The sequence below is a fragment of the Thunnus albacares genome, chromosome 16 (genome assembly GCF_914725855.1).
Source record: "Thunnus albacares chromosome 16, fThuAlb1.1, whole genome shotgun sequence".
NCBI classification, from domain to species: domain Eukaryota; kingdom Metazoa; phylum Chordata; class Actinopteri; order Scombriformes; family Scombridae; genus Thunnus; species Thunnus albacares.
This window is the reverse complement of record NC_058121.1, coordinates 24,742,155-24,758,225: the sequence shown is the minus strand read 5'-3', so window position 1 is coordinate 24,758,225 and position 16,071 is coordinate 24,742,155. Positions and strand designations below refer to the sequence as shown.

Sequence of the window (16,071 nt, the reverse complement as noted above, 5' to 3'; positions counted from 1 at the left end):
GACTAAAAATATATGAAAAATCATGTAACAAGCAGAACAGATGTTTTAAACTATCATTAAATCTGTAAAATCTACAAAATTGCAAAAAAAAAGAAGCAACTTAATATCTCTGAATCTGTGATTATTTATCCCAGATCTTGTGCCTCTGTCTTCCAAAAATTAAACTGAACTTCTAACATCACAATAATTCAAACTAATGTGTAATTTCTTCAAGACTAAGCCGCTGTTTGTGAGGGCAGTGTCAGAAAACTATTTTTCATTATTTATACTTTAAGTATTTCCCTAGGAAGGAATCCAAGTAGGCCTGTGGGAAATCCTGAGCAAACAACTCTGCAGTATATCATGAAATGGACACTGTAAACACATTCATCGAGGGCATAAACAGTTTGCATGGTAGCTAAGAGATAAATGACAGATGGCATCACATCACAATTACATCAGTATTTTAGGTATTTGGCTCAATTTGAACGCCGCGAAAACATGAAAAGAATCGACATCTTTCTCAGCGGCTGTTTAGTTTATATTGTTATTGTATATTATTGTTATATATTAGTCATAGTTAGTTTTAAGTTAGTTAATCATTAATCATTAGTTTTGGTTTAGATTTAATGAACAACAAATCAGAGAATTTATCCAACTATTTTAAACATATTAAGAAATCAACATTTTGCTTGGACAGAGGAAAGCTAGTTGTTATTTCCTGTTTCCAGTATTTATGCTAAGCTAAGCTAACCAACCGCAGAGCTGCAACAATTAGTCAATAAATCAATTAATTGAACACCAGGAAACTAATCAACAACTATTTCAAACATATTAAGGGAACAGTTCAACATTTTGTTAGCTTTGGACAGAGGAAAGCTAGTTGTTATTTCCTGTTTCCAGTATTTATGCTAAGCTAAGCTAACCAACTGCAGAGCTGCAACAATTAGTTGAACGCCAGGAAACTAATCGGTAACTGTTTTAATAGATGATTAATAAAAAAGTCTTTTTTTTTTAAAGAAAAGTTACCAAAAAAACTCTCGTTCCACCTCATTCAATTCAAGCATGTGCTGCTTATCTTTGTTTTATTGTTTTATATCTCTTTTAACTGAATGTCTTTGGGTTTTGGATTGTTAGTCAGACAAAAGAAGATGTCATCACTTAGGACATAGTGACATTTTATAGAAAAATAACTGGTATATTAATTCATAATGAAAATAATCATTAGTTGCAGCCCCAGACAGATGCGAGAGCGGTAACGATCTGAGTGAGCGGATTTCTGAAAGAGACGTAAAAACCTAAAAAGGATTTTGGAAATGTCAGTCACATCTTGAGGCTGCTGTTCCTTTTGCAGACTCCTCCCCTCGACATGTTGAACCATTTTGTAGTTTTTGTGACCAATAAACTGGCAGTTTGAGCTCAGATTTGGTCTCTTTGAATCGAGTTTTTAAAGCAACATAAGCACCAAAGTGTTGAATGTCGGACTTCAATTACATTTTACAGACACGGACTGGGATTTCCCCCTAATTTGACATTCCTTAATTCAATTACTGTGAACTATACTTTTGTCCTTTCTCCTCTATAAAGACCTTCACCAAATACTTTTTCTTCGATCTTATACATTCATATTTTCTGGATTGTACAGTTTTTCTACATTGTCTTGTTCATTTCATCTATTTTCTCGCTTTATTTCTTCCGTTCTGTTAAGGGCTTGGTAATTTCTGTTTTGAAAAGGATTATATAAATAAAGTTTTCTTACTCTCTTCAGATATTGAGTGTTTATGAAATGTTAATGTTATTTTATTGATTGCTTCTATTGACTAAATCCTCAAGTTGGTTGTTAGAAAAGTTGGTTGATATTAGTCGATATTTTTCTCCCATTAAAGACCCAAACCAACACTTTCTGTCTCCCTACGTTGTCTGTGGCTGTCAGCTCCAAACACATTGGTTGCTACTGAAGACATAAGTCTGAAGATATATAGTTTCATTTTTAAAAAAAGCTAAATAATTTCCTAAAACAGGTGGGCACTGTAGTTTTTAACAAATATTACTCAGACAGGAGGAAATAATACATTTATTGGGGACTATTTTCAGTGGCGGATGGATCCACATTTGGTGCTCTAGTGAGTATTTCATGCAGCAGGACGGCGTGTGTGTGGGATTGAATCAAATTAAACTAGAGCGTGTGTGTGTTCATGGTGATGAAGGAATATGTCAGTCAGCGCAGCCGTGTGGCTCACTGATGTGTTTTTAATAGTTTTTGGAAAACAATGGAGTTCTACAGCACAGAAGATATATCAGGCTTCTGGACACACACGATACTTGGTAGTAGATCAATTCTTTGTTGGTTTTGGTCTTTTCATGGGATTTGTTGACAATAAGAAAAATATAGAAAATCACCAGACAGGGAAAACCCTCTTCGGCCTGCAGATTCTCACAGGAATTCGTCACACTTTCATCACTGTGAGTTTTCTCTATGATTTATTCCGCTACGAGTTTCAGCAAGACCACCTCGGTGTATGGCTATCATTCTTGCTGACTGTAGTATTTCACTGTATTTAATAACATAGTATGACAAAACTATACTACATAACACTGTAATACTGGATTTACAGCTATACAAAATCAGCACATCAATGTGACCTATAAAACTGTAATTTTTCATACTTTGCTGCTGGACTCTCCGCAAATATTTCTACAGTTTTCAGAGCAGTGATGAAACCCTGAGCTCATCCTGCACAAACAAACACCCTGTCTGGTGTCATATGACTGATGTTAAAAACAACAAGCCTGCATGCTCTCAGTCTTCCGGTATACACGTCTGACATAACGACGGGATCAGAGATCCATTAGACAGATTTGTATAGCTGACACATTGTTTTGGGGAACACTGTCATAACATCTCAGGAACACAATAAAATTTGTAACGTGCTGAAATCCTTTTCATACAGACTTCAGTTTCCTTTAAAGATACTTCCAACGCTAATCACTGTTGAGTCATTGTGCAGGAATGCCAGTTTGGCGAATAAATGCAGGACTCCTCTAAGTACACTATTGCGCTGTGGGACGCTGTCATAAACCGAATGTCAAGATATGATGAAGGAGCTCAGAATGGCCAGAAATTTCTCTACGAGAGCGTAAAGATATTTTTTTTAAAATTCAACTTGTACTGTAAATGCAACACGTTTCTGGCTACTTTGTTCTCTGATTTATTGTTTTATTGTTGTCAAACATCTCTACTGTGAGTGATGATGATGATGATTTTCAGTAAGAGTCCATCATCAATTCAGTGAGATGAACAATGTTCTTCCATCTACTTGAGGAGAGGTTGCGCTACTATTTTCCATTTTCAGAGACGTCTTTGGATTTTATGCTTACTTTTTGGATTTGGATTTTAAATTCAACAGGAGATTAATACAGTTGTTTTAAAACAAGTATTACTAAAGGACAAAAATACTTTGATCTTCACCTTCCAAGAATTTTCTGTTCTGACATCTATGACGTGATACTGTTTGTCTTTGCCTTCCAAAACACTGAAATAAAACTGATTCATAGAACTGTTTTCTGATCCAGTTTAATAATCAGTTTCAGCAGAGCAGAAAGGTCAGCTCACTAACTGATCGGCTGTTGTTTTTGTTTCTTTACAAGACATCGGCCTGATATCCGCAGACTAAAACCCAGCAGGTAGAGACAAACTGAACAAAGTCGAGTCTGGAAACTGTTCAGTCGACTCCCGGCGCCACAACTCTCATAACCAGAGATGATACCTCGTCGACAAACACAAACTGAGAGCTCAGATCAGTGAGCGGAGATAGTACGACATCACAGTTTACGGGACTGTCGTGACTCAAAAAGCCTAATGTAGCACGAGCGTCTACCTCCCTGATTTTCTGAATGTTTTGTTGCTAGTAAGTATGCAGAGTTTTATTACTTTTCTCTTTTTTTTTTTTGCTCTGAACATCTTGAATATGTCTCTCAAGAGAAAACTTGCCATCAAATCCAACTTTTCATAATTGTTTTTTTTACTATAAGCGCACTGGGACTCATACTGACAGATTTAAATCTCTCCATCATATTAAGATATTCATCGATTTGTCATCAAGTGACTTCAACCATGCTGGAGATGTTCCCGGTTGTCAAAATGGAGCACAGCTGGCAGCGCCGCACCCCGACAGCAGCAGAACAAAACTTCCATTTGTATGAACATATAAGGGAAATACACCCTAAAATGGAATTCGGTCATATTGTTCTTTTAATCCTGGACAAACAGAGGATACCCCGTGTGGGTTCACGACCATGTGGTGACAGAAAAGAGGGATTTGATTTCTGGTAAACATCAAATTCCCAAAAACAATCCATGAATTGAAGCCAATTTGGGTGTAAAAACTTAGATAAACATTTTACAAATCTCTGAAGCCACTTTATTGTTCAGCGTCAGTGGAGCAGCTCCAGCTTTCGTCTCTTGATAAAATAAAGAGCCAAGTGGTTACGTGTGTGTTTTAGAGGGACTATTTAATGTGATTTCTGCTTCTCACATTTACTGTACATGAGTTTTACAGCTGAAAAATACTATCACTGTCACAAAGAGGTTAAATATTAAATATACTGCAGGTTTCTTTCGCGGGAGACTCAGCTGAGAGAAAATAAACCCTACTGTGATCTGGAAACAGGAATATTTTTATATTCTTAATGTAAGTGCCAAAAATTTCATTGCCAAAAACACCTTAAAACAATTATTAAATTTATGTCATGCTTTTATGTGTTAATGTAGTTTCAATAAATATTCAGTTTTACAGTTTTACACATTTTTACTTAATTTTACTTTAATTTTCATCTGATGCTTTAATAGTTATTTTATTACCTACACATTTGTGTTTTTATTGAATGTTTAATTGTTCTTGCTGTAATATTCTTTTATTTTCTGTAAAGCACTTTGAATTGCCCTGGGCATGAAATGTGTTATATAAATAAAGTTGCCTTGCCTTTAAAAACACACTTTATTAAACTGTAAAATTTCCTTTTTTATTTATTCATCACCTCAATGTAACCACACTATAATTTTTATTCCTTTGTCTTTATTATTCTTCTACTTTTATTTCATTTAATTCCATTTTATTTTCTTTTACTTCTTCTCTTGTAGTCTTTTAAATATTCTATGGATTTGTATCCGCTCGGTATAGATGAAAACAACTAAAAACACATTAAAACTCAACACTAAAAGGTAAAAAAAAAAAAAAAAGCAGTGATTACTTACAGCCTTCTCTGAGGAGGTTGCAGGTTTTGAATGTTTCCTTCATGTTTTCCTCATCAGAATTTAATTTGTAAAAATGCAACAAATCTATAGGATCTCACTTTGGGGGAAGTGAATCTTGTGATTTACATACGCTGATGACACTGCTCTATTTTTTATCTAAAAATCTTGAGAAGAAGAATCCCGCACACCGTCCATCACTTGAACTCACTTTAATAACAACAATACGTACCTGCCACTACAACCATATGGTGTGCAGGAATGTTGTTTAAGTTACTACATATCTAATATATCTAACCTAGTTTAGTTTTAAATACAGTAAAATTGACAGTGAACTTACTGTGACAGGCTCGCCTCCAGCGACAGGCCTGTAAGTGAGCTTGTAGTTCTCGACAGGGCCGGGTGCAGGGTCCCACTTCACTGTCAGCGTGGAGATAGTGGCGTTGAAAACCCTCAGGTTGCGAGGAGGCTCTGGGGGCACTGGGAGAATACAGAGCAATCCAGTGAGATAAACAAGTACAATCAGTATATCCTGTTTCTGATGAGTGATGGTGACGGTGAGGAGGATGATGATGACAGTGATGGTGATACTTCCACAATCCCGCTGGGTCATGGTGCTGAAAGGGTCAATTGAAGGATGAAAGAAGCGGGATGATGTGTTTCAAAACAGGAGCAGCAGTGAGGACAATGAAGCTGTTCAGAGCAGGACTGGGGTCAAGCAACTTCCCATTCAAATCATTTCTTAACGTTTCAATCATTAATTGATTTGAGTTATAACAAGAAATTGGGGGGGGACACTAGTACACATTTGGGGATTATAAAAAAAATGAATTATATTAAATTTAGGGGCTCTAACAAAGAAATTTTGGGTGGCGTTATAACATTTTTTATGAATTATAGCAAATAAATTTTGAGGATTGCAACAAATAAATTTGGGTAGGCATAATAACAGATTTTATAATATATTCATAATATTGATAATATATGAATGATATTAAATTTGGGGGTTATGACAAAAACATTTTCAGGGGCAACATAACATTTTTTGTGAATTATAGCAAATACATTTAGGGAGCTCTTAAATAAATGTTGATACTGTCACAAATAAATGTAGGTGGTCTCTATAACAGATGTGGGATTATAACAAATAGATTTGTGTGGTTCCAAACAAACTACATAACAAATTAGGGGATAATAACAAATATAACACAGAGTTCTTTTGCCTATTTATCTGAATCAGAAGTTCCCTGACACCCAGCCCTATAGCAGAAACACTGTACAATAACACGACGACATGCAACAACATTCATTTGATGACTTAGATGAACACTGATGGAGGTTGACATGATAAAATGACGTTACAATGTAAGATGAATGTGACAACAGAAATGTTAAAGTGACAAAATGGGGGAAAATGGTGGAACAAATACAAAATGGTTCACGGTGGAATTAAAAGACACAATGATGAAGGTCTATGGAGGATGACATGTTACTGGTCAATTTTCACACTTTTTGCATTTGAAGCTCTGAATCTACGTTCACACCACAATATAATACACGCCTACTGTGAATCCTAATGTCCATTGTTAAGGTAGAAGTATATTCATCCGGGAGAAAATGTGTGCACCCAAGACACACCGTACAGTATATTTAGTGAAATACTTTATGCAGCCTCATGTAACAGTCAAAAATCTTGATGAATGCTGTTTTTTTGTAATTAAATGCTTAATGTTACAATATAACTTAACATGTCAGAGTCAGTTTTTTTAACATTACTTACATGGCATCTCATCAATTTTTTTTTCAACCACAGAAATAGACTACTGCAATATTGTGGCGGCTGTAGCTGCAAGCACGCTCATATTTAGTGAAGCTTATTGCACTGTACATTGAAATTCTTACTTTGCACCCTAACCCGCCATAGAGAATTAAACAGAGTAGAGAATTAAATATAAAACTACGAAACTATCAGCACTATGTATTAAAAAAAAAAATCATGGGCATTTATTCTGCTATCAGTAAGACGTAATTCTATACAAGGTGACCTGATATATGAAAATAATGGACCAGGTGGAGACCACTTCCAGTTCAGTATTTTCTATATCAGAACACTTCAGAGTGCATTATCATGTTTATACCGTGGGTCAAAAAAAATGTCGTTTTTAAACTGCTATTGGCTAATAAAGTGTCCAGCTTTGCTTTATTTGTTAGGTTTTTTCTACCTATTCATATATACATAGGAGGCATCAAGATTGTTCCTATGGTTATCGACAGCCTGGAATAGTGTTCAACCTTTATGTATTATATTATACATACACTAATTTAAAATAGTGATTAAACTGCACAGAAAAAAATATGTCAAACGTATCTTAATATATAATTTTTAACCAAGAGAAAGATGTGGTTTCTCTGCCCACATGTGTACATTTCCTTAATCAGTCAAACCATCTGGGAAGTTGCCAATATTAGCGAGTTGATCGGTAGCTGTACCACCAACGATAATGTTGGCACAAATAGGAAAACTGCTGCCTAAGAGCTGAGCTTCACCCAACGTTTGTTAAGCAACACAACGGTAAAAAAAATAAAGAAACGTCTTTGATTGCGCAGCGTCAACGGTCGTCCTGTGACTGACTCCTTCGGTTTCTTGTGGTGTGAACGCACAGAGAGGCACTGAAATGCACATACATGCAGTTATGAGGGAAAAAAAAAGTGTGCTCCCATCGACACTGTCCCTGATCGTCGACATTACCATTCCACACAAAATCATGAACATTTCAAAGAAAAGGAACCTGTCCTTCTCATATGACATACCATCCGGAGCCTTTAACACTAGAAAGAGACGTTGAGAAAACAACAACGTTATTCCAATGCGAGTTACATCTGTGAGTGTAAAATATGATGGTTGTGTAGGGAGCTGGTGATCCGATGGGGGTTCGCAGCAGTTGACTTACATGTGCGCTCGTCTCCCATCAGGTCGTCACTCTCCGACTCGTCTGGGTAGATGGCTGTGACAGTGACGGTGTAATCGGTGTCAGGGTCCAAGTTCTCCAGAACCTGGCTGGTCTCGTCGCTATTCAGGATGGCCTAGTGAAGGAAACACAAAGAGAGACAAAAAAGAAAATCAATGTTTATAGTGTGAAACTTGTATTTGAAGATGTTTTGCTGCTTCTTCAGTTCTAAGGACAGGTAAGAAATCCTGAGCAATTAGGGCGAGACGTTGAAGCAGAATCTACGTTTTTTACTGAAATCCATTATTTCCATTGCTATCCAGAGGGCGTTTTTATGATTTAAAAAAGACTGTTGGATAAATAGTTGGAGAGAGACAACTATAAAGTAGTTGCAAAATATGTTTTTGTACTTTTGATAGAGCTAGGCTAGCAGTTTCCCCTTGCTTCCAGTCTTTGGGCTTATTTTGGTGAACCTCTCTGTACTGGACGCAGAGATGAAACTGGTATCTGAGATTGAATAAGCCAACTAAAAAGGCTGTTGTAGTAGCCCAGTCTGTCAGAATATTCCTTATATACCCCTTGCCTCTGTTAATCTTGGACAACGATTGGCCTGAAACCACATGACCATATATCCAACCCATCTTTGTAGATGTCCCATTGGCTGATATGTGTCTATTTGTATATGATTGGTTGTCTTTTATATTTTTTTTAAACTTTTTTTTACCTTTTTCATACCCAACTTACTTTATTTAAATGGTGTTTGTAATGTGTTTGATGATGACCCTGATGAAGGCCACAAGCCGAAACGTGTCGGTCAACTAATAAAGTTGTTCCTCATACTAGTGTTGCAGGAGTTCTCATCTTTCTAGACTTATATACCACTTTCAAAACATCTGTCCTCTCCGTATAAGATGTGCTCATTTTTGGTTTCACTGACACAATCACATCTGGTGGGTTTGCTCTCGCTTTTAACACTGTACAAATCTGTACAACAATCACTTCATTTAACTTTAGTTTGACAAGAAAATTGAGAAAAGAGGGGAAATAACATTTGAATGGTATTCTGCTATAAAACTCTGCCATATAATTTGTTAAGCACATTTGGGTCTGGTGTAAAACCATATGGTCCTTGTTTTTGCTGCAACCGACATTTTTTTGCTCAGTGGTCAGTGCACCTGAATAACTAACATTCTGGGTGGGAAACTTTGATAAATCAAGGTACAGACTTGTACATTTTGTTACAGAAGGTACAAAAAGCTACAACTCTGCATCTTGTTTTGTTAAAGTGGATCTGTGATGTCTTTTTTCCACCATTATTGCTAACTACCTTGTTCTCCCAGTCATATTTTTGGTTTTAAATAGTAACGTGTAACACTTAAATTAACCTCTTGATGAAAAATGATAATGACAACTCCTTCAAAAACAAAATCCTGCAGAATTTCCTTTACATTATGTTTCATTAAAACTGCGAAGAAGTGTTTGTTGTTGTGTGTTTGCATTGGTGAATAAAGAAAGCATAATAATGTGGAATTTTGAGATAAACTAAGGCTGTAATAAACAACCTGGTATGGATTTCATTCACAGATTTTTGTGCTGAAGGGTGTGCAGGGTGGGGAGACAAAAGTGGGCTCAAAAACAACCTTGGAGGGCCAAAGCATAACAAGAAGAAAACAAAGAGCGCATTATTATTGCTTCGGTTGAACTGGATGTTTTTATTTAAGTCTTGGAACACTCAATAAGTTTTGTGAGGCATGGCAGTTTAAAGGATCTGTGAAACCACAATGGATCATTCTTGAGATCTTTTTTTACCTCAATAATAAGAAAAATCTTAAACCTCAAATCTTGACCCTCCTTGGAGAGCAATGCACATGATAGAGAGGCAAGATTGTTACGGGAAGGTTGACGATTTAGATCTGGAGGAAAATCGGAGCAGTGAAGTCAAAAACTGCAGGTGTGCTTTAATGCTCTTAGCCTGAGCTCAGAGTTGTACTGCTGTATTCAAGCACCAGTTTTAATCAGAGGAAGGAAACACCGTCAGGCTACAGGCAAAAACCTCCACTATCGGTTGGATATAGAGGAGCAACTGAAACCAGATGTTTACTGTTGCTGCAAACAGGCGGTGCTGTCCAAGCAAAGCTAATCTGCATATTTTAAGAAAAAGCAGCAAACTGGATTATTTATCCAGCTGTTGATGATGCATTTTTGATAACAAATAGAAATGTAAAGTGGACAAAACAAATCCAGATACAATCTGGATACAATTCAAGATGCCAGATGTCTTGTTCTCAGCAAGTTTTAGATCTTGACTTTACATTTCCAAACTCTCCAAATCAGGAAAACTTTCAGAAAATGTGTCTTTGTCCACCTTAGTTTTTCAAACAGAATTAGAAAACAATTTAAGGGGAGTCACCTGTGTATAATGAACAGTGATTTACAACGTTTAATTTCTTAAACTTGCATCTGCTGATTAGTTAAAGCTCAAACGTGGAGATGTTTGTATGGCTGTTTCTTTAATAACTGTACATCCTGACAGGAGGTGGATCAACCAATCAGCTATGAGAGATGTGCATGGCAGCTTTCCTACCTTCCAGTGAACCTTTAGCACAATTATGGCAAAACACTAACAAACTTTATTTGCTGGTAAAGTTACGCCACCACTGAGTGTTAATGAGGGGAAGGACTGTAACATTTTTATGAAACTTTTAGGAAATACTATCATTATTATCATTATTATTATTATATTATTATTATGTGCTACAGGGTATTGCTGGAAAAATTTTATTCGAAAGACAAACAGTGAGCGAACAGATAAATGTTTGTTATTCAGCTGATAACCATCAAGCTTTGATGGTCGGAGTTTTCCAAAACTTCTTGAATGCATCAAGGAATAGTTTTCGAAACATTGAACTGTGTTACCATGTGATCATAAGACTGACGAAATAATTAAAGGTGACAAAAGGTTCACTGCGATGTAATTGACCAGAAGTGAGATAAACTCAATAACTAAGTGTAAAAGGGAAATCAACCTAAAAATCGTAGGTAATATGGTCAGTATGATAGTAATGTATATGTGTATATGTGATAAAAACTAGTAAGATAATGGTATTGTCATTTTCTTATCCATTTGTTAAGATATGAACATTGTTTAGTGTCTGTTTTAGTCTTTAAGGCAGTCTTATAAAGGTTGCACCAGGAGAAGCAGTCATGTCCCTGACTCGCTAACTTACATATTGGAAGTTGCTCTCCCCCTTCTTTGCCCAGCCGATGCGGTAAAGGGCCACATCCGGGGCTCCGTGCTCCCAGGTGGCTCTGAAGGAGGTCTGGGTGACCTCAGAGAACTGCAGGTTCTTAGGGGTAGGAACAATACCTGTTCACACAGACAGAAACACAAAAGAGGACGGATGTGTTGGTGATTACAAGGAGGCCTGAGAGATGAGGCAACGTCATGTGAGGACTATTTTCTGAAGCTGGAAGTGTATAACTGACTCTTTGTAGGCTAATGTGTGTGTGTATCTTTGTGAGCAAGTGTATGCTCTGCTGCTATTTGCCTTTGTGTGTGTACATGTCTGTGCTCGGGTAAAAAATCTGCGTTTCTGTGCATGCTGGAGGACCAGATTTTAGACCTTGACAGTGAGGACATTTAAGAAAAAGTGATGTCAAGACTTAGTTTAGGGTAAAAGTTGTGCAGAAGACAAACAAATAGATAAAACAGAAAAAGTAAGTGCATAATGGAAGAACAAAACACAACAATCACAAGCAGATTCAGACCTGTCTTAGCACTTCCGAGCACCGGGGTTCCGGGTCCAGCGGCGTATACCGGGGTAACGGCCACGTCGTACACAGTCTGAGAGATGAGGCTGGACAGGTCCAGAGTGGTGATGTCACCTCTGACTTCAGCCTGACGGGGGTGAATGTAATTATCAGTAACTAAAAATTCCCTCACTGAGCGCATACATCCACTGAGAAGGCACAATTCTCTTATTTCAATACTCTAATCATAAAAAACGTTAAAAGTACATTAAAACAAACACAGTGGCAATATCATAGCTTTGCACAAGTAAAAAAATTGCACGAGTCAGACTCATGACCGAGATGACATCGACTTTTGCAATGTTTTGCAGAGTCAATATATGCATTACTCTTCTATATTTGCAACTACACTCAAAAGTTATGGCAGTTTGTCCAATAGCCCATGCCTGCAAGAATTTGGTAACTAATTACATGATGGTTGTCATACTGTATAACGTGTCTACTGAAAATCCTCCATTCTGATTGGAATGAAGGTGTGGTTTACCTTTGAACCTATGACTCAGGTGTTTGTTTGCAGTTCTAAATTAATGCAACATTATCAAATTATAAAGAGCTTGGAGCGAGGGTGTTTTGTGACCAATAAAAATGAAATTTAATTCCAAATGTGTTTGATATTTGCATGAAATGAGTGAAATCTCTCTGTATGTGTGTGCTGCAAACCAATTTCAATTTCAAGTATAGAAAATATGGAGTGATGTGGTACACAGCATGAATATAATTCATGATATTTTAAAAAAGCAAGATCAAATTTTGTTATATAAGTAATATGTTATATAGTAAACAATTATTATTTGATGGTATCGTATGGTGTTTTGTTGGCGAGTGGTCATTATATATTATATCCCTCATATACATTATGTTGTAACATCTACCTATGTGATGCTCATAACAGTTTTTTACTACATCTGCAGCTTTACTCAAGATTTTATGTGCTTCTAAGAGTTCCTGGAAGATAATCTTTCATTTTTTTCTCTGAAATAAACACATTTACCATCGAGGTAAAAGTAAAGACAGATGAAACTGTGTAGTTGTGGGGTCAGAGAATGTCAGGTGGTATGATAAATGAGTGCAAGGCTTTGATGTATAAAACGCAGAGACATCTCTCTTCACTTGATTTTTCCATTTCAGGGGAAAGCTGAGTCAAGTGAGCAGCGGTAGAGAAAAATAGACTCAGCACTCAGCAGGCATGAATCCAATGTGTGGGCTTCCTCTGCAGAGACAAGAAGCCCTCAGCAGTAATCCTTAAGAGGAGCTGAGCTGGAGCATCATCCATCAGAACTTTCTGGAAATGTCTCGCAGGTGTCCACCGACGGCACCTTGGGCTGTCGATTCATCCCAGACTGTTTGTCCTCCGCTGACATCCAAGTGAGAAATTATGAGGACGGAGTGGTGCTGGGATGATCCAGTCAGGCTGGGCTGACGGCCTGCGCTCCTCTGCCAGCAGACTGCTTTTCTCATAAAGCTCAGCCAACGAAGTGGAGCTAATACTCTGCCGAGAGGCCGGTTATAACTCTTGATTTGGTCCTCACTTGGTCTCTTTCCCAGAACGAAGCTATCACTGCTGACTAAAACTTCACCCTTATGAAGCACTCGGGGAGGTTTAATTGTTTAAATCCACCTTTGAAGGACCTTAAAAACAATACGAACATTTTCAAACATGTTTTGCAGCCACTCGGAAATGGAAAAGGTCACGGTTGTACATCCCTGCTGTACAAATGAAACTGATTTAGATTATTTAGACATTACTTTCAAATTTGGAGAGTGTTTGAACAGCAAAACAAGGACACAGGAGATGCTGCTAGGAAATCATAGATCCAAAACAAATACAACCGCAACCTTTACCAAAAATTCTCTTTGGAAGCCAAACTACAATCCTTTCATAACCACAGAAAAGTGACACCCTTTAAAAGTAAACACAAGGTTATATAATGACAATGTGAAATGTATAAATGTTTATTTTACTTTGTTTCACATTGGTACGGCCCAATTAGCTAAAATCAAACCCCAATTATATTTTTAAAATGGTTTTAGTCATACATTTCTTCTGAAGCTGATTGATCAGTCTGATGAGTAGTGTATTTTTTCAAATTGTTTAGTTTATAAATGTCAGAAAATAGTGAGAAATGTCCAGAAGATGTTCATGTGATATAAAACAGAGAAAAGCCTTAAATCTTCACATTTAGGAAGCTGAAACCAGAGAATGGTTGCTGTTTCTGTTGGATGACGGACATAAATGATCATCGATTGACTCACTGTTTTAGCACTACTAGGCCATTTAATGACATCTCTTGTGCTTTCACAGCTACATTCTTGACTTGAAACTTTGTGGTAAACCACTGCTATGTTTAAAATCCAACTGAAAACACAACACAGTATATCTTGAAGTCAAAAAAAAATGTCAAAGTGATTTTAAATGTAGCATCTGGCAGGAGAATCAGACACAGAGTAAACAAATTCGCCTGCAGCTTACAAGCAATGGGCAGACAATGTGTTGTTAGCAGTGGTATTGAAGAGCAAGAACCATACCAGCAGTTAAACTGATCAAATTGACATAAGTAGGTCTGTTTTTAAGTTGTTAAGGTGCTAAAGCTGACTAATTAGCCATCTCGCCTGCAAACTGACGTTAACGGTGCAGTTTTCCACAGTGGAAGTTTGTTTGGTCGCTCATTCGGAAAGCTGAGGGGCAGGACAAGACAAGTCCATGTTTCTAGATAAGAAGGAGAGATTAGCTCAAGAGCAAATGTGTTCTTGTTCAAAGTGTGTGGCTCTTGTTGTGTCTCAGGCTGCTGTGTGACTGACAAATACAGTTTAAAATGAAACTATTTCATTTGCTGCATGAAAATAAGTACAGCTGGTTAACGCAAAAACAGACGCTATCACGAATCCAAAAAATATAAAATATAAATCTTCTCTTAAAGTCTGATTTAAAAGACGCCTGCTGAGCAAAAAGCAAAATGCAGATTAAACTAAAGTTATTATGAACAGCTAGCAACCTTTACTGTTTTATCCTGTAATCCTGCATCCTTTACCTCTCTGATTTCTCCGTTTTCTGGTTTGTAGGTGATCGTGTACTTGAGGACTTCTCCGGGGGCAGGGTCCCAGTTGAGCTTCATGGTGCTGTGAGTGACATCGGTGATTCTCAGTGCTCCAGGAGGAGGCATGGGCACTAGGGGAGGACAAGGTAAGACTTTAACCATTCCGACTCAAGTACAAAAACATTTCTAATCCCAGTGTCACCGTTGATAATTCTGTTTGGACTTTAAAAGATGCTGACTGATAAGGTAGAGCCAATGCTTACTGAAATAGCTGAAAAACAGACAGCAGCTTGTTTTTAAGTGCTGCCACTTTGGATATTCTGCCTTTCGGTTCATCTGTTTTCTATCTGTAAGTTTTCAATTCAAAACATAAACTCCAACATGTGGGAGTGTGATCCTAGTCCTAAAAAATGGCTGCTGACATGAAAATAAAACTTTGTTAAAAGGGACCTATTATGTTCATTTCCAGCTCTATATTTTTATTTTTGGACTCCACTAAAGTATCTTTGCATGAGTCATAGTTCAAAGAACTCATTTATTTTAACCCTCAGTTCAGCCTTTGTCTCTTTAAGGCCACCCTCCTGATGAGCTCACTCTGTCATGTTAAGTTACTGCTGATGAAAACCCAACATTTCCTGCTTTACTGCTTCACATTAAAAGCTTTTGAACGACTAAAAATAGCAGGAGACTTTTATTGTGAACGATTTACAAGGAGCAAAACGTGTTCCTCACCAAATTAGCAGAGCTTTGTTAGCGGCACTAAAAACCGTCGACATAACAATGTATGGAGATATTTGGAGCTATTTATTCAGTGGCTCAATCAGAAATAATACAGGGAGGAATAGTACAAGCAGACAAGCAAACAGCCACAGTGAGGATGATGTTTGATGAAGAGCTGTAGATGACCATCACACCTCCAACAGGTAAGCTACTTATTTTACTTTGCCCTGCTGCATAATGGACTAATTGGCATGACTATCCACAATAGAAAAATGCCATAATATTAGCAGAGCGGAGCAGTGAAATTGCGTATGCTGTGTGTGGAGCA

General features: G+C 37.2%; 1 protein-coding gene across 4 annotated transcripts in view; it reads right to left on the bottom strand.

Annotated features, from left to right (window-relative positions):
* Positions 1-16,071, bottom strand: part of col12a1b (collagen, type XII, alpha 1b) — a 152,528-nt gene that overhangs the window by 78,179 nt on the left and 58,278 nt on the right. For 3 of the 4 annotated variants that reach the window (XM_044376184.1, XM_044376185.1, XM_044376187.1), the window contains exons 24-29: positions 15,018-15,154; positions 11,947-12,076; positions 11,406-11,545; positions 8,182-8,314; positions 8,042-8,059; positions 5,571-5,710 (exon numbers count right to left, since the gene is read on the bottom strand). In XM_044376184.1, coding sequence (XP_044232119.1) covers positions 5,571-5,710; positions 8,042-8,059; positions 8,182-8,314; positions 11,406-11,545; positions 11,947-12,076; positions 15,018-15,154 — 698 coding nt within the window. The remainder of the gene's footprint in view (positions 1-5,570; positions 5,711-8,041; positions 8,060-8,181; positions 8,315-11,405; positions 11,546-11,946; positions 12,077-15,017; positions 15,155-16,071) is intronic. The other variant, XM_044376186.1, reaches the window with a different exon arrangement.